This window comes from Podarcis vaucheri (assembly GCF_965113315.1).
Source record: "Podarcis vaucheri genome assembly, chromosome: 10".
Lineage (NCBI taxonomy): Eukaryota > Metazoa > Chordata > Lepidosauria > Squamata > Lacertidae > Podarcis > Podarcis vaucheri.
In genome coordinates this window covers 10,556,026-10,581,202 of record NC_138748.1, presented here as the reverse complement: position 1 = coordinate 10,581,202, position 25,177 = coordinate 10,556,026, and the positions used below count along the sequence as shown (strand labels likewise).

The window sequence follows — 25,177 nt, the reverse complement described above, 5'->3', positions numbered from 1 at the left end:
ATTTAGCAAGCTCATGTATTCAATGGAGAAAAACAAACAGATAGAACAAGGTCACCAGGCAATCAAATGCTAAACCTAAGCACTGAGCCTTTCTTGGTCTCAGCTGAAAGCCACCCTTTCTTAATACCTTCTTTCCCAATATGACTAATTCTAGTGACACGAGAGGAAGAGGGGCAAGTGTCTTTTTAAAAAGTGACACTAGCTGCATGGAGCTCCCGTACAAAGTTTTTTCCAGGCAGTTTCCATGGAGCCCATCTGTGCTAAAAGGCAAGTGAGATGCTTTGCTGCCACAGCTGTTATCCTTCAGATTCCCAGACCTAAACAGATGAATGGGTGGCTTATAGCCTTTTCTTCTCCTATTCACATGCTTCCAATGCTCTCCCCTCTATGGTGTGTTAATAATCCACACAGTCATCTTGGTCCGCCCGCTTCTTGGTATGTTAAGATCGTCCTTGCAATTCTTTGAACTTGAATCAATGCTCTTGTAAAATGTAAGTTCACAACTGACTCACGCTCTATACTCAAGATCATTAATACTTTACAAGAAATCCCATGCCTAATGCATCCTGGGAACAGATTGGCTTTCCAGGAAGCCCCAATCCCATCATGACTCCCTTTGCCCCTGAAGCTAGATTGCAAAACTGACTGCAAAGCTAGTTATTCCCAATGTACACACTGTGGCTAACCTAATCCTAACTCCACAATCCTGAATTCAATAGGACTTACTTCTCAGTAGACATAGGTAAAGGTAAAGGGACCCCTGACCGTTAGGTCCAGTCGCGGATGACTCTGGGGTTGCGGCGCTCATCTTGCTTTACTGGCCGAAGAGGCCGGCGTTTGTCTGCAGACAGCTTCCAGGTCATGTGGCCAGCATGACTAGGCCTTTTCTGGCGAACCAGAGCAGCGCACGGAAACGCTGTTTACCTTCCCACTGGAGCGGTACCTATTTATCTACTTGCACTTCGACGTGCTTTCGAACTGCTAGGTTGGCAGGAGCAGGGACTGAGCAACGGGAGCTCACCCCGTCACGGGGATTCGAACCGCCGACCTTCTGATCAGCAAGACCTAGGCTCAGTGGTTTAGACCACAGCGCCACCCGCATCCCATTAGTTAGTTTTGCACAATTGATGTGCTCGTCTGATTTCATCCTGGCTTGACAAACGGTTACTCCACCAATGACATCACCCTACTCATCCTTAAGCTATTATTCCCCCAATGCTTCTCAAATATATATATTTTTACATTTTGGACTGAAGGCCCTGGGGTGTCTAGCAATCATCCTACCCTCTTGCCCTATTCTTCATCTATTTCAAATTGCAAAATAGGGGAAATAATCTCTGAAGGCCACTGTTGGCAGTGGACAGATAAGATCAGGACAAAGGCCCATCAAGTCCGGAATCATGTCCACACAGCAACCAACCAGGACTTGAGTAGAACAGCTCTCCCCCCATCTGGTATTCGGCGGGGGGCACGAATATAACACAGCCATCGCGGTCAGTAGCGACTGACAGCTAGCAAAGCACAGGCCTAAGGAACACAGATTATAATTTTAGCAGAGCAGATTTTAAGGTTAGATTACCATTAACCTTTGCTTATGAACTTTTAAAAAACAAAAACAAAAAAACCTGCAGCATTTAGGCTTAAGAAAGAAGGTTTGGGTCTAGGTTTAGGAAAGAAGTGGTGTGCATTTTCTGCATTGCAGGGAGTTAGGCTAGAAATCGGGGTCCCTCCCAACTCTACAATTCTGATTCTACGTAGGTATAACAGGCAAAGTGCTATCCTTGGGAATCCTCTCTCTTTGTTGGTAGTTTTATTAATTTTTTAAAATAAAAAAGTTATAGGCTATATGTTAATTGCGTTCATATTTCTTTTGCATCTTGTATTTATAATTATCAGTGGAATTATTAGTGCCACTCTGGGCCTAAGCCAATCAGTGTCCTTGCCTTACATGGTGCAGGAAGCTCTACTTTGCCTTAAAGTAGATATGTAAAGGAAGTTTGGCACAACCCAATTCACTGAATCCGAGCCAAAATGAAAATTGTTTGCTGTTAATGAAGTTAAAATAGTTATACTCTAGAGTTACTGCATATCCTGTGGTTTACTGATCCACTTTTCAGTTGAATTAGGCCGCTGTTAGGAAAATCGGTTGAATATAGAAACAATTGCATTTGTCTCCAGATTATGCATTGATCTCAACAGTGGGTATTTTGAAATGGGTTCTAGTTTACACCCAGCCCCTTTAAACTGCTCTGGTTAACTTTAAACCGAGGTATGTGCGTCAGTGTTTTATGTGCTAGCAGTGTGTGTGTGTGTGTGTGTGTGTGTGTGTGTGTAAAACACACACTCTATAACTCTATAACAGGGAGGGGAATTAGTCTTGCAATAAAAAATAAAAACCACAATCATGTGATTAAATTCTAGGGTTAGATCTATGTGGCACAGTTTGTGGTTTGTTTGCTTGTTTAAAAAAAAATGACAGTTTAATTAAAAACCTGTGAAACATTCCAACCTTCTTTCTTCTTGACTGCTTTCCTCAAGTTTCTGCAGCCTTCAAAAGCAGGAGGGTACAGTATTGGAAGGGCCAAGCCAATGAAGGACAAACCAGACAGTGAAAAGCGAGAGCGACAAGAAGGTTAAGAAAAGATGACACATGAGCTTGTGGTTTTCAAATGATTTTCTTTTTTTCTTTTAAAAGGAAAAATACACTGTCAAAAGAGCACAAGTTGTAAAAAGGCAATACATTCTTCACAAACGGGACCCTGCAACAAGATGTTGCAGCGCAGAGAGGCCTCCCTGTTCAGGACTCCATACGCTATGCACCTTGTCTGTCCCCCACTGTTTTCCGTCCCTCCGGAAACATTCGCTCAGCATTCTGTGGCCTAAACCTATTTTGTACTCCTGAAAACAATCAGGTTTTCCCAAGCCTGCTGCTACCTTTCTCTTGTCTGTTGGTGAAGGCAGAACTTAACAGCTTGGATATTGGATATAGAGGGAACGACAGCTGGAAAATTCATAGAAAACAGAACAGATCCTGCCTACAGGGAAGGTTTCCTGTGCAGGTCCCACTGAAATGAACATAAGCTGCACAGGAAGACTTCCTAGGGGTGATGCATCTATCCATGCGCTTTCAATAGGAGGAAGCCATTTACTGCCATCATTTACTGCCAAAGAAGCTGGCTTGTTTGCTCCTATCACAACTGCCTCCTGAAGGCACACAATCAGCTTTTAGTAGTGAAACAATGTCCTTCAGCTGGGAATTTTTTCAAAGTTCTTTGGAGGAACAGCAGATTAAGTGACATACATATAGCTATTTTGTTTGGGTGTTGTTTTTTAAAAAAGGACAATTTTATCATATTTGGCGGGGGGGTTATAACGGTTTGCATACTGGACGTTTCCTTCTGCAGGAAAACTTAGTTAATGGATACGTTACACCTGTTTTCAGTCTTTAAACCATATTATGAGAATGGACAACTACCCAGCTGAAAAAAATTGAGCCCTAAGATTTTGAAACACACACACTTTAAAAACTTACTCCACCGTGCATTCTGAAAACCCCCCAACTCTTTACATCGTTGTAATGCTGAGATAATTTTTTTAGAATTCAAAATATGACCATTAGTGCTTGTTAGAAAAACGAAAAACACATCTCAGAAGAAATGAAAAGGTGAAATTTTTCTGCATTAGATGTAGGCATCCTAGCAGTGGAGATCTATGTGCATGATTAAGGTTGAGACTGCTGAAATCTTAATATGGGACTGAAATTATAGACCAACTTGAAATGGAGAATATAATGGAATATGCAATAGCGAATGATAACAATGTGCAATTTTTTAATACCTTAGCTGAGAAAGATATAGGTATTTTGGAAGAATCTTCCAAAACTCATTAAGCTCTAAACATTTACAGTATCATTTGAACTTGCAGTGTAAAAAACCCTCTTATTTCTGGCTAAATATTTTTAAAAGCAGGTTGCTAAAACTCTTTCCGAGCACAATTCAAAGTGTTGGTGCTGACCTTTAAAGCCCTAAATGGCCTCAGTCCAGTATACCTGAAGGAGCCTCTCCACTCCCATCGTTCTGCCTGAAGTCCAGCTCCGAGGGCCTTCTGGCGGTTCCCTCACTGCAAGAAGCGAAGTTACAGGGAACCAGGCAGAGGGCCTTCTCGGTGGTGGCGCCCGCCCTGTGGAACACCCTCCCACCAGATGTCAAAGGAAAAAACAACTACCAGACTTTCAGGAGACATCTGAAGGCAGCCCTGTTTAGGGAAGCTTTTAATATCTGAAGGACTATTGTATTTTAATATTTTGTTGGAAGCCGCCCAGAGTGGCTGGGGAAACCCAGCCAGATGGGCGGGGTATAAATAATAAATTATTATTTTATTATTATTATTTCCATTGCTCTCTAGACAACTTTTACCGTGATTTCGAGAAACTACAACTAACCACCTTAGGAAAAAGAAAGAGTACAAATATTGCAGAAATGCACGTCCAGACGACAGCAAGCGTAGGCGACCTTTTCAATCTCACCTATCAATCACATGACATCATTATGACTGGCAGCTGGGTGTTGGGAACTGTAGCACAAGCGGCGTTGCCAGTTCTACGCTCATCACTTTTAAGAAGTGCCAAGTGTATGACTAGCAACGCACTTCCTTCTCCCCACTTCCTGCCCACCAGCTGATGGAGAAAGAACCCTGCATTCTGTAGACCACTTCTGTAGACCACAATTGGGACACAGCCAAACTGAGAAGGTTTTCACCCCCACTTACTGCTTTGGCTGTGAGCGCCTGTTCCCTGCTGACTGACAGGTGGCTATGGTTTGAGGGAAATGGCCTCATGGGCCAAACAAGACTCTCTGGCAGTCCAAGATTGGCCTGAAGGCAGGAGGTTCTCCACTCCAACCATTAGGGAAGTAAATTGGTTTTCCTCTGCATTACAAACATTTCCTTGCATGCCACCCCAGCCTTGACCACAGTGCTTTTGTGGTTTGTCTGTCCACCTCCTTTTCTCTGACCACTGGATTTCTTGACAGCAGCCTTGTTAAAGTCCAGAGCGCATGTCCGACTACGCTCCATTTTCCCTTGCTTCTGTATAATGAAACTCAAGAAAACATGATCACTTGCACCGATTCCCTGCACTTTCACTTTGCCAATCAGTTCCTCCCTGTTGGTGAGGACCAGGTCGAAGACAGATAACCCCCTTGCTGCTGCTTCCACCTTCTGGGAAATGAAATTGTGAACGAGGCAACTGAGAAATTTGTTGGACCTTACATTCTTGGCAGAGTTCCAACAGATATCAGGGTAGTTGAAGTCTCCCACGAGTACTTCAGAACCCAGCACCACAACATGTTTTAGGAACATAGTGTTTGTGGTGAACAAGAGGCCTTTTCAGATCATGCAAATCTTATTACTGGGGGAAAAACTGATAAGTTTCCAAGGGCATCTATGTTTCTTCAAGGGGAAGCCTGAAACTGCAGCCATACATCAAAGTTCAGCAATAAGGTGACAGGCACAATGATTTTGCTCTGTATCTCAGAGACACGGTCACAATACTAAAATACAAAACTAGGCTACAAGTAAATTGTGCTTTTCTGACACAACTTCCTAGTTCAGTTATCCTTATACACTTATGCAGAGCTGTCAAGTCTTGTGAACTTGACCTGAGAATTAGATTTAACTCAAAACTAACAAAGTCTATCTTTTCTTTCCTCAGTTACCATTATAAGGGGCAGGGGGAAATTAAAGACACTGAGGAGTTTCAATCAAAAGTTGATAATGATTATGAATTAGACGAAAAGCAAGTTTTTAAATGGCTCATCTTCAGTCATGTAAACCTAAGTCATTCAAATGAGTTCTAGAGTTCAGATCTGCTTCCTGGCTACAGAAGAAAATGGCCAACACACACAAAGAGACTAATGACCCAGTTCAGGATACCTTCTAGATATAATCACCATATTTGAGGGAAGACCGCTCAATAAGGTCTTCATCTTAGGCTGCTACTTCCACAGCAACCGGCTGTTATATTTTACATTTAGCCAACAAAAAAACCAGCCAGTTAGCAAGCAGTAAACACTCATAATCAAACAGAAAATGAATGTGTTTGCTCTGACTGATGTATTTGTTTCACTGTAAGCTTGTTGCACATAGATAAAACACAATGTAAGTGTCATTAAATAGGAAATGAAGGACAACTGTCTACCTGTAGGGAAACTGCTTATAGTTACTGGTTCCTTGTTTTACTTATTAACACAGCCTAAAATAATCCAGTGGTTGATGGAAGATTTGGGAGGATTAGAAATTAAGGGGGGAATCAAATGGAGTATGGAAATGCAGAGATGTTGCAAGTCAGGCATAGGCTGGGTATGAAGAAAGAAAAACAAGCCATTTTAACAATAACCAATTGTAAATCTCAATGGCTGCTATATGTGTCTTTCAAATTAAGCAACTAAACTATACCTAGTAGAACTTTTATTTTTAACTGGAGCTTCCAAAACATTCATAGCTCAGTATTCTCTTCCAAGTAAGAATATGTACATAATCCACCGAGCTAGTTCACATGCAACACTAAACCATGATTTGGCACCATATGCACAAAATAGAATGAGCCTGACAAAAGGTTTGCACATTCCCTTCTCAGCTGGCAGAAAAACTTCGTTGCACTTAGTTTCACTTCAAAGAATCCTAGCTTACTGTAATGTATGGACAAAAGGTTGTAGTTTAAAATGAACTCTGCTTAGTTTAACAAGCCAGTTTCACAACCCATGGTATGATGTTACCCTGTTTAGACGTTAACCAGGGTTTGCTTCAAACCATCATGGGTTTGTACATAACACGCCATTTAGTTTTTAGTGAAACTAAACACTAGAAAAGCCATTGTCCCAGCTGTATAGGAGAAGAAGGTGAGATGGGAGCAAACAAGCCCAACGCTATGCTCAGACTCATTTTAGCTTGCGTATGTAATGTTAACCAAGGTTCAACATTACATGCAAACCAGGCCATAGCTGCAGACTGTGGAGATGAAGACTTGGCTAAGTGTATGCAGGATTTATGCAGCTGTTATTGCAGTCAAGTGCCCAAAGAAGGGCTTTTCTTCATCTCACAATTAACCGTTTCCTGGTTAAAACAGACAGCATTCTTTGCAAACATAGTTTTAAATGGTACCTCTTTTTCTTCTTCTTTTCTTTTTTCTTCAGTTTTTCCAAGTCTTTTTTTGCTAAGTCAATAATCTCGATTGTCTCTTTATCAGAGGGAAGCATCGAAGCAGAAAATGAAGAGGGGCCACCAAAGTACGTTGACCTCGTTGAGGCCCTTGACAAGTTGCGGCGAAGATTTTCATTCACTGCCTCACTTTCCAGTAGTTTTGCCCTGGGCACAGAAAATTATAGAAATGAAAGCAGAAACAGAAAATGTCAGTATACGTTTTTGTTAAATATTTTTCTAAAATATTATTCAAGGTTCTAGCCAACTGTACACACAAACATTAAAAAAAGAATAATACTAAGATGGGTTCCTGGGGTGCCATATGTAAGCAATATTATATTAATTCCAGATGTTTTCACAATTGATGTTTAAGCACCTTGTACCAATGTACTTTCTTGCTAATGTATTACAGCAGCAGCAACACAACTTAAAGACTAATAAACTTATTTCATGGAATCTTAGAACTGTAGAGGTGGAAGGGACCAGAAGTATCATCTAATCCAATCCCTTGCAATGCAGAAATCTTTTGCCCAACGTGGGGATCCAACCTACAACCCTGAGATTAAGAGTCTCATGCTCTGCCAACAGCTTTCATTAGATTCATAGAGTGGGCAGTAAGGGAATACATTTACGGGTTCATGTGATCTGCTTCAGATATAATGCTCAAATATGGTTCTCCGTCTTAGCTGAAGGCTACTGAAACAAGGCAATGTCATAAATCTTGATTTGAAATTTTCTCAGTTCAGTAAACCAATAGTCAACTAACCACAGTTTGTCTAGGTTTGAACTCAGCGCTTATTGTGGTTAGCTAAAAATGGAATCAAAAGCTTCTGTCCTTCTCCTTGAGGCCATACTAAATGAAGAAAGGGGACGTATGAGCACATGAGCAGCTACATTCACAGACTGCTAAATCATGGTCTAACATTTCCAAGCAAGGTCACACACTCACTAGCGGTAAGAATAAGGCAAAAAAATAAAATAAAAAAATAAGTGGAGTCCTTTGGTGTGTCCCACTCTGATACCAAACACAGATTAACGGAAGATCCGGTGGAAAATGCTCACAGAGCTACGTGAATAGGCAGCTCAAATACAGGAACTGATAATGTTCTGTTCTAATTATACTTTCTAGAAAGTCAGCTATTTAATTATTGGACAACTGCTGTTCAGGGTCATTAGAAATAACCTTGGGATGAAGAACAATGCTTTTTAGAGCTATGGTGTGTGCTGAACCACTAACAAGAGTCCTTCCACGTTACACATATAGACAATACATTTAAACCACAAAGACTGGTAGAGCTACGCATAGATTCTACATTCTAGGGGGGAAACACAAGCGAGACAAAATCACAAAAGATGTCAAATGAATAATACCTGAGATCCTCAATTTCCTTGATGTAGTTATGAATCATGTTGCTGATTTCTTCATTACCTTCTCCTTTAAAAAGACAACAACCAATATTAGAGTGTGTTTATTAGAATGGCAGGCAGACACAAAATGTTGTTATCAGGATTGCATGGGGACCAGCATTTAATATTCAGAAGGGGAAATTAAATGTTCACAGGCAAGGAGGCAAGGGAGGGCTGGCCCACCCATGAGACAAGGTGAGATGATGCCTCAGGTGACACAATCCACAGGGGCAGCAGAACCAGTTTCCAAGGAATGCATTGCCTGCTGTTTCTGTCGCTGCACTCTCCCCTTATGCCTGATGTAGATCTTCATTCCCAAAATATATTGGGCCAGCCCTGTGCCAAGGGGTTCACAGGAAATATGGATTTATGTAGACAAATCAGTGGTAAGTTACAGGGAACCAGGCAGAGGGCCTTCTTGGTAGGGGTGCCCACTCTGTGGAACACCCTCCCACCAGATGTCAAAGAAATAATGTATTTTTAACCTTCTTTTGGAAGCCGCCCAGAGTGGCTGGGGAAACCCAGCCAGATGGGCAGGGTAGAAATAATAAATTATGATTAACATTATTACTGAATGTGTACAAGAAAGGGTTAGTTTCGCAGAATGTACAGTTTCAGTTTTACTGAACAGTTCAGGTTTACTCAAATTATCTATGTTTGGGAATGCGCAGAATATAGATAGGGATCCACTGGGCATCTCTGGGGCAATTTGCAGTAGATTGGAAAGGGTTTCCAATTCTCTCTCGATTAACAATAGCAACAAACAAAGCAACATTTTACATCTAAATTAGGCTGCTGAAATGAAGACTTTCGTGTGAGGTTTTTGTTTGTTTATGCCGTTTATATGCCAAAACAGCTTCTAAGCAGTCTGCAGCTATAAAATCAATTACAGAATACGTGTGTGTGTGTGTGTGTGTGTGTGTGTGAGAGAGAGAGAGAGAGAGAGAGAGAGAGAGAGAGAGAGAGAGAGAGAAATATATGCATATATATGTTTTGTTCTTTGTTCAATTCTGGTAGTGAAAATAAATTTCGTAGTTCAAATTGTCCTCAGGCATGCCCTGTTCTTTAATTGTAGCTGCATGTTTTTTGCACCTAGTTTTACTTGACAAACCTTTGGGTTCCAGTAAAACACACACACACCCCAGTAGATCTCACAAACCTGAAGTCTGTGCTCCCTCTGGCTCTGTGCATTACTAACTTGAGGAAGCCCCTATACTTGTGAAACAAGGAGGTGAACAATGCCCAAGAGCCTTTGCAGACATACAACGTTTTTCGGCGAGAAGAGTACACAGTACCTGCTCTGGCCAGGACCTGGTTGGCCTGATCACTCACAAGCTGTGTGATTCGGGCTCTCAGTGCATCAATAGTCTCTTGCATTGCCTTTATCCTGACTCGGAGGTTGTTGTTTTCTGTTTGCAGCATGGCGTTTTCATGAAACATGTCATTGACGCTTTCCATACCTTCCTCATCAATAATCCTTTTGCCCTAACAGATGATGAAGACAAATTACACATTGTTAATGAATCTCAGTAAAATGACTTGATGGCTAGAGCAGGGTGAAAAAGAAACCCATTAGTGCAAGGATTTGTGTTTGCGCCCTCCATCCCCAAGTCTGCTGCAGAAGTTGGGGAACCACTGGAATAGATTTAGAAGGAAGTGGGGGAAGGAGAGAGTGAGCTCTGCTTTGCAAACGTGAATCCTTACACTGATTAAAGCGCATCAGATACAAGTCCTGGATTTTAGCATTTCTGAGCAGAAATGAGTCAAGATTCGGGGCTTTGTGAGAAGGTCTCCAATAAGTTTATCAGCAAGCGAGGTTTAGTATAAACTGTTGCTACTCTGGTCCTTAATTCTGGCCAGGTTACATAAAATCTACCCAGAAGTTCACTGGTTTCAAATGTGCCACAAATGCACATACAGTGGTACCTCAGGTTAAGTACTTAATTCGTTCCGGAGGTGCGTTCTTAACCTGAAACCGTTCTTAACCTGAAGTACCACTTTAGCTAATGGGGTCTCCCATTGCTGCCACGGTGCCAGCATGCGATTTCTGTTCTCATCCTGAGGTAAAGTTCTTAACCCGAGGTTCTACTTCCAGGTTAGCGGAGTCTGTAACCCGAAGTGTTTGTAACACGAGGTACCACTGTATATTACATATGTGGTGGGAGTGCCAGATCATTCATGACAGGCACGGCCAAACTTGGCCCTCCAGATGTTTTGGGACTACAACTCCCATCATCCCTAGCTAACAGGACCAGTGGTCAGGGATGATGGGAACTGTAGTCCCAAAACATCTGGAGGGCCAAGTTTGGCCGTGCCTGATTTATGATTTTCGGAGACAAATTAATAATAGCATACAGCGGGATTCACTCTCTCCTGTGTTGTTCTTATTTCACTGGCTTGCGAAGCATATCCCTGCAATCCTGATATTTTTAATCAGGTTTTTGCCAACAGCAGAAAGGACAGTGTGGACCCGCAGTTGGAAAGAGTCACAAGCTCTGTCTACTTAAATGTCTGGAGCTAGCAGAAACTGATATGAAATAGCTTATCTGGCTTACAGGAAACATTGGAGTTTCCAGAATGTAAACTAAGCTTTGCTGATGGAAACAAAGTACCCTCTTGTCCCACTCTGAAGCATATGGGGGTTTTTTTAATTTAAAAAAAAATCAATTATATGAGGGACACATGCCCCTCTTTACCATGGAGGGAGGTGGAGAGGAGGAACAAACCTGTACATGAAAAATGGTTTAATGTAGCAGCCAAGGACCACTGAGGAAAACATTATAATGAGTATTACCGTTTTATACTCCATGAGTTCCATCTGGAGCCGCGTGATCTCGCTCCGCAGAGCATTAATCTGCTGGCTAGCCCTGTCCTGATTAACCATCACCTTGTTCTTGATATTTCGTGCCCGGTTTGCATACTTCAAAGTGTTCAAGGTTTCCATGAAATCTCTGTCTGAGGGGCTTACGCAGGCTATCATGACGGTTTGGCTGCAGGTTAGAAACAGTCCAGGTTTTATCAACGGAAGCAAAAAAGCAAGGGCAGCGCTGTGTGCCACTGCTGCATATAAACAAAAGATGATAAATGCACTAAAATGCTTCATCAGAACTTTAAAACCAAGCAAAACTGTTTGTATTGTTCCCAACCAAAGGTATGTAAAATGTATCCAGAAATTATTTGCACCTTGCTAATAATACGGGGGGGGGGGGAGTTCTTTCTAAATGAATAAATAAATGAAAGTTGCAGCTCGCAGCATTTTAACAAGGCACAATGGTGAACACAGCTGCACAAAACAAAATGAAAATCACGAGTGTATCAGCTGATGAATTCCATCTCGGGCAGAAGACCAAAACTGACCTATTTTTGTTTCTTTATAGAAGCTGCTGGAAGTATAGCTGTATCTTGTAACACTACTCTGAAGGCCTGCACGGTTATCTGATCCTATCAAAATATTTTAAACACAGGCATATCTGCAAGAAGCTCCAAGCAATGAAGTGAATATACCCGTATTTTTCGCTCTATAAGACGCACCAGACCACAAGATGCACCTAGTTTTTGGAGGAGGAAAACAAGAAAAAATATATTCTGAATCTCAGAAGCCAGAATAGCAAGAGCGATTGCTGCGTAGTGAAAGCAGCGATCCCTCTTGCTGTTCTGGCTTCTGTGATAGCTGCGCAGCCTGGATTCGCTCCATAAGACACACACACATTTCCCCTTACTTTTTAGGAGGGAAAAAGTGAGTCTTATAGAGCAAAAAATACGGTACTTAGCAAAACACCAAGACTGTCTTCTTGCCTTTACTTTAAATACTTTCACTCTGCATTTCTATTTTAAAAAATAATAATCAAATAGGCTTCTATAACGTCAATGCTTATTTGTATTCTGAATACAGTAGTACGTCTGAGGGTTATTTTAGATTGGGCTTCTTTGCAGTGTATACCAATAGAATGTGGTCAATATTCAGAAGATTTAGATGCATGAATAAGGTTTAGCACAGCAATGTACTTATTTTCATGTCCGCCAAAGACACTTGCACTGCTGAACTGAACAGCTATCTTTCAAAAGCAGCTTGCTCTTTCAGTGGCTACAGTGGAAGAATAAGAAATCACAAGCATGTGCATAGTTTCACTTCACTGGAGCCATTGGGTTGGAGCCAAAGATTGAGCAGGCAGGAGGCTGATTGCACAATCGGTGGTGTGTAGCGATAGTGGGGACCTGTTAATATTTCTGCAGCAGGGCCCCTCGTCTGCAAATCCGAGAGTGACCCAATGAGCATGAAAGGGGAGCTTTTAAGCCACTATATGCTCCAAAACTAAGCAAAACTAAACACGAAAGCTCATACCAAGAACTAACTTAGTTGGTCTTTAAGGTGCTACTGGAAGGAATTTTTTTATTTTGACTATGGCAGACCAACACAGCTACCTATCTGTAAGCAATTAAGAATGGTGAAAACACAAGGGAGCTTCAGTTTCAAGATAATGGTTTGTAAGTTCTGTTACGTCCAATGGAACCTAATGGAAAACACTATCTGAAAGAAAAAAATTCCTTCCAGTAGCACCTTAAAGACCAACTAAGTTAGTTCTTGGTATGAGCTTTCGTGTGCATGCACACTTCTTCAGATACACTGAAACAGAAGTTGCCAGATCCTTCTATATAGTGAGAAGGTGGGGAGGGGTATTACTCAAAAGGGTGGTGGGAATGGGAGATTGGCAGATAGCTGAGATGAGCCTGTTGACGACTCTTAACAACTGCAATAGGTCTTACAGGAAAAGGCAAGGGGTGAGAAGGTGAAAAATGGCTTAGTCATGTATAATGAGATAAGAATCCAATGTCTTTGTTCAGATCAGGTCTCTCCATGGTTTTAAGTTTGGTAATGAGTTGCAATTCAGCAGCTTCTGTTTCAGTGTATCTGAAGAAGTGTGCATGCACATGAAAGCTCATACCAAGAACTAACTTAGTTGGTCTTTAAGGTGCTACTGGAAGGAATTTTTTTTATTTTGACTATGGCAGACCAACACGGCTACCTATCTGTATCTGAAAGAAGATACTACAAATCATTTGCCCATGTATGTGCACAGAAAACAGCAGATCTGGCTGAAAGGCAACACGCAGATCTGCACTGAATGTTGCAATGCACCCCTAATTGTTATTACTGCACAACTGTAAGATTATTGTACAGTATCAGAAGGGGCATGGCTGTGTAGGGGTATGGCTGCATCAACGGAAGTATAGTGTCCCTATTAAGGGAAGTGAAGAGCCCTGCTCTATTCTGCCTTGGTTACTATGTCCAGTTCAGGGCACCACAATTTAAGAAGACCATTGACAAGCTGGAACGTGTGCAGAGGAGGGCAACCAAGATGGTAAAGAATCTGGAAGTTGCAGGAGGATGTAATGGGAGGATGGGATCAAAATTAAGGGGGGAAGTATACAGTAGGTATTCCCACAGGAGAATTCCCGTGCTATTCCCGTGGCAAAGCTTACTAACTCTTTAATAAACTGGCCGAGTTGAGGATTCTCAACTGCACATTTTTTCATTAAGTTGCAAGTGTTAGAGTTCTACAGCACAACAAATTCAAGGAAACTCTTGACTTCTAAATGGCCTTGTTTTTGAAGCCTTTACTGGAAAACCACTCCCTTAAGCTTTCATCCAAATGAAGCTTAACTGCATTACCGTCTCTCTAAAAGGGTTCAGAGTAAGTATTCCTATTAAACAGATCATTTACTTGTGCTCTACATTAGTTTGTTTTCCCTTGTGAGTTTTTTCTGTCCGTGCTACTGGATTTTATAAGAGGTGAGTGGTAATTTCCTCTTTTATTTATGGCGCTGCATCATTTTCCAGGCAACCCAGAGCAAAAAGATGAAATGTGCTACCGTGTTTTCTCTGCTGAGGCAGAAAAACCAATTCTATTAATTCAGCTCAGCTATACGAAATAGAGAGAGAGAGAGAGAGAGAGAGAGAGAGAGCGCCAGCCAGTGTGGTTCTTGTTTTATTGTATTCTAATACACTTTAGTTCCATCAATAGCAAATTAATCAAAATTCTTGTGACATCTCTTTCAAACATGGTTTTAAATAAAAAAAATGCTTGTACCTGTTTCCTCCAAGGGAGTCTTGCAACAGTCGTGTTAATTTTGAATCTCTGTATGGTACGTGAGTGACCCTCTTGCTCTTATCTCCCAGTGCACTTATTACGTTGCCCAACGCCAGCTATAAAATATGCAACATTTGTTTTAATAAAATTCTGCCCCAAAAAACCAGCACCACGTAGGTATTGACACAATCAGAATCAGCAGCATTGTGCAGAGTCAGAAAATGTGAGGGAGAAAACAGTACAGTCAGCAGAACTATACTTTGTCCTTTTCCACTGCGGTAGCTTTCACTGTCAAAGACGCAAGCCACTGTTCTATTTTAGAAATGAGTTGCCCGTTTAGTCACAAGACTTGATGCAAGGGAAACTGCCAGGGAAGCGTCACACAGTTCTCTCCTGCAAATGGAATGCATCTATCTTTGCATCCCAGGCAAGGTAATCATGTACAGAACCGTTTTCCCCAGTACAGAGTTGGCTCTGGAATATCTTTCAGGCTTACTTTTGTAAAAAAGCAACAACCCCCCAAAAAACCAAGTATAATTTAATATCAAAATTTTTTGCTCCAGTGTCAGACAGTGTAATGTCGCTAGCTCCAATAGCAAGTCAAAGTCAACGTTTATGGCAATGCAGTGTTTATAGCCACTATATTGCAGTACAGCTATTTAACCGTAGGGAAGCAATTCCTGTTTCATCAACTATCTCAATTATAGGGACACGACGGCCGGGCTAAACTGCAACAACTAAATGAAGAGTCCCGTGGCACATTTAAAGAGCTGCTCGTTTGTAATGGCATGGTGGTAGAATGCAAACAGTGGGACAAACATTAAAAAGTGGGACAAACATTAAAAACTAGCCACAGTTGACTAGTTACATCCCCCACATAGCTTTGAAATAATTGGCAAGAATGTGATCCAAGCGCTGCAATCCTTGGTCTTGTGCATTAAGTATATTTCTGCCTCAGGGATTCTTCTAAGGTTTTAGTATTGGCTTATGAGGCCATAAACAGCTGGGGGAGGCCCTATTAAACATGACATGGCTTGCAGACATCTATCTCACTGTGGCACAGAGAAGGAATTTCTCCACGCTGGTGCCTACCATGTTGAATTTGCTCCCTTTGGAAAACAGGTTGGCACTAACTCTGGGGCTCTTCCATTAAAAATGTACCTATTTTACCTGGGTATTTCCTGACCATTAATATCAGTTCCTGGCATTTCTGCCTACTGTAAATGATATTGCTATTTTAACTCCTGTTTTGCCATTATGGATTTTATTGTTGTATTCCCCCCCATTGTCTTAACAATAATAAATAAATAAATAAAATAATAATAATAATAATAATAATAATAATAATAATAATAATAATAATAATAATTTATTTCCACCCTGCCCTTCCAGCTGGGAGCTGGGTTTCCCCAGCCACTCTGGGTGGCTTCCAACAAAGATTAAAAATACATTAAAATGTCACACATTCAAAACTTCCCTAAACAGGGCTGCCTTCAGATGTCTTCTAAAAGTCAGATACAGTGGTACCTCGGGTTAAGTACTTAATTCGTTCCGGAGGTCCGTACTTAACCTGAAACTGTTCTTAACCTGAAGCACCACTTTAGCTGATGGGGCCTCCTGCTGCCAGTGCACCGCTGCTGCACGATTTCTGTTCTCATCCTGAAGCAAAGTTCTTAACCCGAGGTAATATTTCTGGGTTAGTGGAGTCTGTAACCTGAAGCGTATGTAACCTGAAGCGTATGTAACCCGAGGTACCACTGTAGTTGTTTATTTCCTTGACATCTGATGGGAGGGCGTTCCACAGGACAGGTGCCACTACCGAGAAGGCCCTCTGCTTGGTTCCCTGTAACTTGGCTTCTCGCAGCGAGGGAACCACCAGAAGGCCCTCGGCGCTGGACCTCAGTGTCCAGGCAGAATGATGGGGATGGAGACGCTCCTTCTTACTGCCTGGTGAACTGCCTTGGTATTTCTTATGTAATGAAAGGTGGTATGTAATGATTTTAGAAAACGAGGAGGATCAAAATGCTGTCAAGGTAGTACTTACTAGTCCGCAATTGATGGAAATGCCTTCTTTTGCTCTCTCCCCAGTGGCCCCTGTGCGCTTCAATCGTTCGGACCCTGCCAAATCCACAAAATGAAACTTAGCAGTAAGGGTTTCAAACTCATTTAGCTGAGATGACTCCGATATCATTCTGTTATCTGTCATGTTGTCCTGTGATGAAGAAAGAAGACCGGTGAGGCTGCAAAGAGAGCGACGTGTTTTTAAAGACCAACAAACTGCCTCTATTTAAGCCATGCTCCCAGCAACGCAGGGCAAAAAGAGAGGAAAACTAGAACAGAAAATGTGGGCCCATCAAAATCCTCTTTAGGAAAACAAGTTTTAGAAATCTCTGCAGAAGAAGAGACAGTGAAATGGAGGCAGGGAAAAGAATACAACTGCCTCTATGCTTTCGCCTGCTCCCAGAGAATTACAGACAGCATTCACTAGATGATAAACTAGAATAAAGAAGCTATTATCCTCATTAACCGGAGTCCTAAGCTAGAGCCATATATTAAGCTGAAGGTTTACATTTAAAATAATTTTTACAGTTTGCACATGTGATCCACTCTTGCCTCTGGGTAAATAAGTTTTTGCATTGTTTCAAAAAGCTATAATGTCTACTGCATCTGAAGCAACTGCGGGACTCTTCCAAACCACCTTCAACTCTTAAAAAAATTCCATCCTTAGGAAAAAGAGATCCACCCTTCATGGATCACTGCCTTGAAGAACTCAAAGAAGCTATGAACTACGCCGAGCAGGGCACACAAGATGAACAGGTCATAGTGGAGAGTTTTGACCAAACGTGATCCACCTGGAGTAGGAATCGGCAAGCCACTCCAGTATCCCTGCCAAGAAAACTCCATGGACAAAGACAACAGGCATATAAAAGTTATGACACTGGAAGATGAGCCCCTCAGGTCGGAAGGTGTCCAACATGCTACTGGGGAAGAGCGGAGGACAAGTACAAGTAGATCCAGAGCTGATGAAGCGGCTGGGCCAAAGCCGAAAGGACGCTCAGTTGTGGATATGCATGGAAGCGAAAGGAAAGTCCAATGCTGTAAAGAAAAATATTGCATAGGAACCTGGAATGTAAGAACCATGAACCTGGGTAAGTTGGATGTGGTCAAAAATGAGATGGCAAGAATAAATATTGACATCCTGGGCATCAGTGAGCTAAAATGGACGGGAATGGGCGAATTCAGTTCGGATGACTACCATATCTACTACTGTGGGCAAGAAACCCGTAAGAGAAATGGAGTGGCCCTCATAGTCAACAAAAGAGTGGCGAAAGCTGTACTGGGATGCAGTCTCAAAAATGATAGAATGATCTCGATACGAATCCAAGGCAGACCTTTTAACATCACAGTAATCCAAGTTTATGCACCAACTACTGGTGCTGAAGAAACTGAAATTGACCAGTTCTATGAAGACTTACAAAACCTTATCGAAGTGACACCAAAGAAGGATGTTCTGCTCATTATAGGGGATTGGAATGCTAAAGTAGGGAATCAAGAGATAAAAGGAACAACTGGCAAGTTTGGCCTTGGAGATCAAAACGAAGCAGGGCAAAGGCTAATAGAGTTATGTCAAGAGAACAAGCTGGTCATCACAAACACGCTTTTCCAACAACACAAGAGACGACTCTACACATGGACATCCCCAGATGGGCAACATCGAAATCAGATTGATTATATTCTCTGCAGCCAAAGATGGAGAAGCTCTATACAGTCAGCAAAAACAAGACCTGGAGCTGACTGTGGCTCAGATCATCAGCTCCTTATAGCAAAATTCAAGCTTAAACTGAAGAAAGTAGGAAAAACCACTGGACAGGTAAGATACAATCTAAACCAAATCCCTTATGAATACACAGTGGAAGTGAGGAACAGGTTTAAGGATTTAGATTTGCTGGACAGAGTGCCTGAAGAACTATGGATGGAGGCTCGCAACATTATACAGGAGGCAGCAACTAAAACCATCCCAATGAAAAAGAAATGCAAGAAAGCAAAGTGGCTGTCCAACGAGGCCTTACAAATAGCGGAGGAGAGAAGGCAAGCAAAATGCAAGGGAGATAGTGAAAGATACAGGAAATTGAATGCAGATTTCCAAAGAACAGCAAGGAGAGACAAGAAGGCCTTCTTAAACGAGCAATGCAAAGAAATAGAGGAAAGCAACAGAATGGGAAGAACCAGAGATCTGTTCAAGAAAATCGGAAATATGAAAGGAACATTTCGTACAAAGATTACCATAATAAAGGACAAAAGTGGTAAAGATCTAACTGAAGCAGAAGACATCAAGAAGAGGTGGCAAGAATACACAGAGGAATTATACCAGAAAGATATGGATGTCTCGTACACCCCAGGTAGTGTGGTTGCTGACCTTGAGCCAGACATCCTGGAGAGTGAAGTCAAATGGGCCTTAGAAAGCACTGCAAATAACAAGGCCAGTGGAAGTGATGGTATTCCAGCTGAACTGTTTAAAATTTTAAAAGATGATGCTGTTAAGGTGCTACACTCAATATGCCAGCAAGTTTGGAAAACTCAGCAGTGGCCAGAGGATTGGAGAAGATCAGTCTACATCCCAATCCCAAAGAAGGGCAGTGCCAAAGAATGCTCCAACTACCGCACAATTTCACTCATTTCACATGCTAGCAAGGTTATGCTTAAAATTCTACAAGGAAGGCTCAAGCAGTATGTGGACCGAGAACTCCCAGAAGTGCAAGCTGGATTTAGAAGAGGCAGAGGAACCAGAGACCAAATTGCAAACATGCGCTGGATTATGGAGAAAGCCAGAGAGTTCCAGAAAGACATCTACTTCTGCTTCATTGACTATGCAAAAGCCTTTGACTGTGTTGACCACAGCAAACTATGGCAAGTTCTTAAAGAAATGGGAGTGCCTGATCACCTCATCTGTCTCCTGCGAAATCTCTATGTGGGACAAGAAGCTACAGTTAGAACTGGATATGGAACAACTGATTGGTTCCAAATTGGGAAAGGAGTACGGCAAGGCTGTATATTGTCTCCCTGCTTATTTAACTTATATGCAGAATTCATCATGCGAAAGGCTGGGCTGGATGAATCCCAAGCCGGAATTAAGATTGCCGGAAGAAATATCAACAACCTCAGATATGCAGATGACACAACCTTGATGGCAGAAAGTGAAGAGGAATTAAAGAACCTTTTAATGAGGGTGAAAGAGGAGAGCGCAAAATATGGTCTGAAGCTCAACATCAAAAAAACGAAGATCATGGCCACTGGGCCCATCACCTCCTGGCAAATAGATGGGGAAGAAATGGAGGCAGTGAGAGATTTTACTTTCTTGGGCTCCATGATCACTGCAGATGGTGACAGCAGTCACGAAATTAAAAGACGCCTGCTCCTTGGGAGAAAGGCGATGGCAAACCTAGACAACATCTTAAAAAGCAGAGACATCACCTTGCCAACAAAGGTCCGTATAGTAAAAGCCATGGTTTTCCCAGTAGTGATGTATGGAAGTGAGAGCTGGACCATAAAGAAGGCTGATCGCCGAAGAATTGATGCTTTTGAATTATGGTGCTGGAGGAGACTCTTGAGAGTCCCATGGACTGCAAGAAGATCAAACCTCTCCATTCTGAAGGAAATCAGCCCTGAGTGCTCACTGGAAGGACAGATCGTGAAGCTGAGGCTCCAATACTTTGGCCACCTCATGAGAAGAGAGGACTCCCCGGAAAAGACCCTGATGTTGGGAAAGATGGAGGGCACAAGGAGAAGGGGACGACAGAGAATGAGATGGTTGGATGGTGTTCTTGAAGCTACTAGCATGAGTTTGATCAAACTGCGGGAGGCAGTGGAGGACAGAAGTGCCTGGCGTGCTCTGGTCCATGGGGTCACGAAGAGTCGGACACGACTAAACGACTAAACAACAACAAATATTTCCAGCTACCAGTAGAGGGGGGGAATGTGAGTTGTTCATGAATGTTTCAGAAGAGAAGGATCAAACTCCAGGCAATAAAAGTATAACCTCATAAACCACTTCTACATAACAATTAATAGGTTTCAGAATCTACAATCTTGCCACTGACAACGAAATTTTTAGCAAACATTTGTTATTAGCATGAATTATTTTTCTGTAAGTGAGAGGATTTTTGTACAGAACTCAAGAGGATAAATGACAAAAATATAAATTATCCTGACATCTGTCGTCATAAGCACACTACAGTTTTCACGTAGCTGAAACATTTCCAGTATATAAACAAAAGTGCTTGAGAAAAATATGTTCATAATGGCAAAGAGCTTTCTTTCTTTTCTGTTAACTCAGCAGAAAGCAAGTCAAAGGCTTTCCGCTCCTGTGACCACCCCATTTTCATTTTAAATGCATACTTTCTATTTTAAAGCCAATTAAAACCAAGGTTCACATCTTCAAACATATGCCTACATGCATGGATGGATAATATATTTTGGAAGCAAAGCAAATCCTTCTAATAAGCATACTTCGCATGTTTTCAAATCAAATTAAATCGCTTTTAAAAAGGAAGCTGAAACACTGAAGGACTGATACTGCTCATGGTCACAATGTTTACAATTTAAAACAAAAGTGTTCTGTACTTGCCAATTCATAACATAACATTTTATAATATAGTATTTAGAGCCTTTAGAACTCCTATTAAGACACCACACACATCAAGGACAAGGGCCCAATTATTTCTTAGTGCACTAAGCTTTAGGCTATGGAAGTTTTAAGTGTAAATATACTTTCCTTACAGAGATATCCCCCACAGCTTATACAAACACACACAACTTTAAACGCACTTTCAACTTCCCCAACAGAACTAAACTCTAATCCCACAATATTTGGGAATGTAACTGTCAAATATTTGAGTTATTTAGACCCAAGACCTACAGTGCAGGATGGTTGAGGCCTGTAGCAACCAAGGGAGATCTGTTGCTATGGGAACAGGTGGACATCTCAATCAATTTGATTTTAAGTGTAAATTATTTAAATATTATAAATGGAAGGATGGCAACGCTGTCTAAACGTAGGTGGACCTTTGAATTACTTTGGCCTCGTATCTTATTACTGCAATACTGCTGTTTCTTTCTTGTACCAACAGAATGCTTGAGAGGCCATGGGCTATATGGAAAGAGCCAATATGGCATACAAAATACAATATTGCATCTCCAGGAGAGCCAGTGTGGTGTAGTGGTTAAGAGCAGTAGATTTGTAATCTGGTGAACCGGGTTCGCGTCTCTGCTCCTCCACCTGCAGCTGATGGGTGACCTTGGGCTAGTCACACTTCTTTGAAATCTCAAAGCCCCACTCACCTCACAGAGTGTTTGTTGTGGGGGAGGAAGGGAAAGGAGAATGTTAGCCGCTTTGAGACTCCTTCGGGTAGTGATAAAGAGGGATATCAAATCCAAATCCAAACTCTTCTTCCATACAAAAAGGGCAATGGTGGCATGAGCCACCATTCTAACATCACACTGCAACAATTCCCACACCAAGCAGTATAACTTAAGAAGGTGGACCAAGAAAATCAGTTTCGGCTATTACTCTAATACAAGATATTCCTCCAGGGTACACACACACACTGCAGTGTTATTGATTTTTTCAAGACAAAAATAGCATAATACATACCGCATCAATTGGAGGGCAAACTCTCGTTTGACACAAGTGGACAGTGAAGATGGCATGTGAACGTGAGCTCTGAACATTCATCTGAGTGCTGGCAGTGGTTCGAGATAAAGCGCCCAGCTTCAAACATTGCATCATCTGTAAAAATGGTGGGGGAAAGGATATATGGCTGAAATTAAACCTACACACATACACTGGTCTTGAAAGACCTACATTGGCTCCCAGTACGTTTCCGAGCACAAGTCAAAGTGCTGATGCTGACCTTTAAAGCCCTAAACGGCCTCGGTCCAGTATACCTGAAGGAGCGTCTCCACCCCCATCTTACAAATCAAAGATAGCAGCAATTATGCCTGCCTTTTATCTCTTTCACTTATGCGTGCGGGGGCCTAGAATGTAACCCCCGTGTAAGTGTGGAGTCACCTGTACTGTATTACTAAGCCTGTTCTTGGGCAAGGGTCAATGTGGTGTAGCAGTTAGACTGAAACTATAACCAGGGAGCTCTAAGTTCAGCCAGTTATCTTGCACTAATCCCTGTTTCTCAGCCTAACCAACCACTCAGGATTGCTGCAAGGATAGTGTTAACTTGTGGGTGAACATATCAGACAACACAGCGATTCTTCAAACAGCTCTTGTTTATTCACAGGCCAGAACAGAACTGAACTGAAGGGTTCAGTCAGCCTGCTTATATAGAGCTCCAGTACAACGTAACTGTAACAATTTTCTAAAACTATCCAATCACTGAATGTCACTTTTGATCCCTTATTTGCATAACTATCTACAGTATCCCCCTGCTGGCCCAGGGTGAGAACTTCAGTACAAAACAGATAGGGAAGAGGGAGGGCGAAATCATGCCTGCTGTCTTGAGCTCCTGAGTGGAAAGGAAGAATATCTATATCTGTATCTATATTGAAAAATAGATACACACACACACACACACACACACACACACACTAGTATCTTTTACAAAAGCCATCTCATTTTCATTGAGAATAAAAATATTACCTCAGATTCTGAATTTACAGTCCGTGTTGTGACCCCCACCGTGTATATTCCACCCGCTGAATCTTCGTGTATTTTTATGTTTGATTTTTTGTTCTTTGAATCCATGTCACGCGTTGTGTCGAAGAGATCAAGGACTTCTTCATTGTAAAGCTAATTGGAAAGAAAAAAAGAGGCCAACATCAGCAAGGAAAATATAATTAACACAAAATTCAAGATGTACTGTGGTTTGACCAAAATAATTAAGACACAGTTTTCCCTATCATGGCTGCTGGGTATAGTCATTCTCCAGAAACATGACTGGCCAACAGTGACAAAGCTTGCTAATGGAATTACAGAAAATAGTTCAGGACATTGTGAGCAGGAGAAGGATATTCTATGTTACAGCAGGCTGAGCAGTACTTAGAAAATGACACAGGCTTATATTTAAGTAAATCCTACACAGAATAGACCAACTGAAATCAATTAACGTAAGTTAGTCACATCCATTGACATCAGTGGGTCTACTCTGAGTAGCATTGACTACCACCCATAGCAAGTAAGGGGTGGGTGGGAGGGTGTTGGTGCCATAGCTCCTGCCCAAGTCTGGGGTATCATCACATTTGTCCCTCAAATTTCTTGAGCGTTTTGCTTATCTGCAAAAAGTTGCTTCTCAATGCAGAACGGGGAGCAAGTTGCACTATTCCACATTTCTCTCCATTTTTATTCTATAAGTGTCTCCCATCTCCAGTTTTCCCAAACTCACTCTGAAACAACTGGTAAAAGTTTGGTAGAGCCAAATTTCCAAAAAAATACAGGACCTATTAAGATACAGTGGTACCTTGGGTTAAGTACTTAATTCATTCCGGAGGTCTGTTCTTAACCTGAAACTGTTCTTAACCTGAAGCACCACTTTAGCTATGGGGCCCTCTGCTGTCGCTGCGCCGCCGGAGCACGATTTCTGTTCTCATCCTGAAGCAAAGTTCTTAACCTGAAGCACTATTTCTGGGTTAGCGGAGTCTGTAACCTGAAGCGTATGTAACCTGAAGCGTATGTATCCTGAGGTATCACTGTATTACACTTGACCCACAGTAGTATTGGGGGTGAGGGGGCAGAGGTTTGCTTCCATGTTGCTCTCTCTTACCTCTTACCTGAGAAATAACCAAATTGAACATGGGAACCCACATTGATTTGAATGCAGGATAGTATCTGACCGTGAGAGCTAAACCCTCTTTAAGGGCAAGGGAGGAAACAACGTCAGAACAATATTGTTGTCACAATGAGGCACGGTAAAGGTAAAGGGACCCCTGACCACTAGGTCCAGTTGTGGACGACTCTGGGGTTGTGGCGCTCATCTTGCTTTACTGGCCGAGGGAGCCGGTGTACAGCTTCCGGGTCATGTGGCCAGCATGACTAATGCTTTCAGTGAGGGATCTTCAGATCCTTTGCACTCTTGAATCTTTCTATAAACACAGTATGCATGTTCCCCAGAGAACGGTGCAAGGATGCAAATGCTCTTCTGGGCCTTTGCATGGGAAATGAAGCAGGAGGAGAATTTCCATAACCACTCACCGACTGCATAACGGAACAAGGTTCCTGGCCAATGTTTATTCGCTAACCCTCAGAGAGGCATTTAATGCAATCTTGTTCTGACTTTCAACAAGCAGATTGGCCATGCATGTTACATGCAGACCAGGACCTTCCAGACAACGGAATGAGACACTTGAAAGATCATTTTGATTTGGGGATTCTTCCAATTAGCAGTTCTAAGGCAATATTGAAAACACGATTCAGCAGGGTTTATACTGCATAATTAGCTGGCACCAGTTTAATCTGTCAATGCAATGAAAAGTATCTA

The 25,177-nt window shown here is 41.9% G+C and overlaps 1 protein-coding gene across 9 annotated transcripts in view; it reads right to left on the bottom strand.

Moving 5' to 3' along the window:
• KIF21A (kinesin family member 21A) overlaps window positions 1-25,177 on the bottom strand; it is a 99,284-nt gene that overhangs the window by 40,930 nt on the left and 33,177 nt on the right. For 5 of the 9 annotated variants that reach the window (XM_082239429.1, XM_082239432.1, XM_082239434.1 and 2 more), the window contains exons 4-12: window positions 23,344-23,493; window positions 22,345-22,479; window positions 16,738-16,905; window positions 14,694-14,809; window positions 11,399-11,594; window positions 9,900-10,089; window positions 8,569-8,632; window positions 7,159-7,362; window positions 2,510-2,548 (exon numbers count right to left, since the gene is read on the bottom strand). In XM_082239429.1, the coding sequence (XP_082095555.1) occupies window positions 2,510-2,548; window positions 7,159-7,362; window positions 8,569-8,632; window positions 9,900-10,089; window positions 11,399-11,594; window positions 14,694-14,809; window positions 16,738-16,905; window positions 22,345-22,479; window positions 23,344-23,493 (1,262 nt within the window). The remainder of the gene's footprint in view (window positions 1-2,509; window positions 2,549-7,158; window positions 7,363-8,568; window positions 8,633-9,899; window positions 10,090-11,398; window positions 11,595-14,693; window positions 14,810-16,737; window positions 16,906-22,344; window positions 22,480-23,343; window positions 23,494-25,177) is intronic. The other 4 variants (XM_082239431.1, XM_082239437.1, XM_082239433.1 and 1 more) reach the window with 1 other exon arrangement.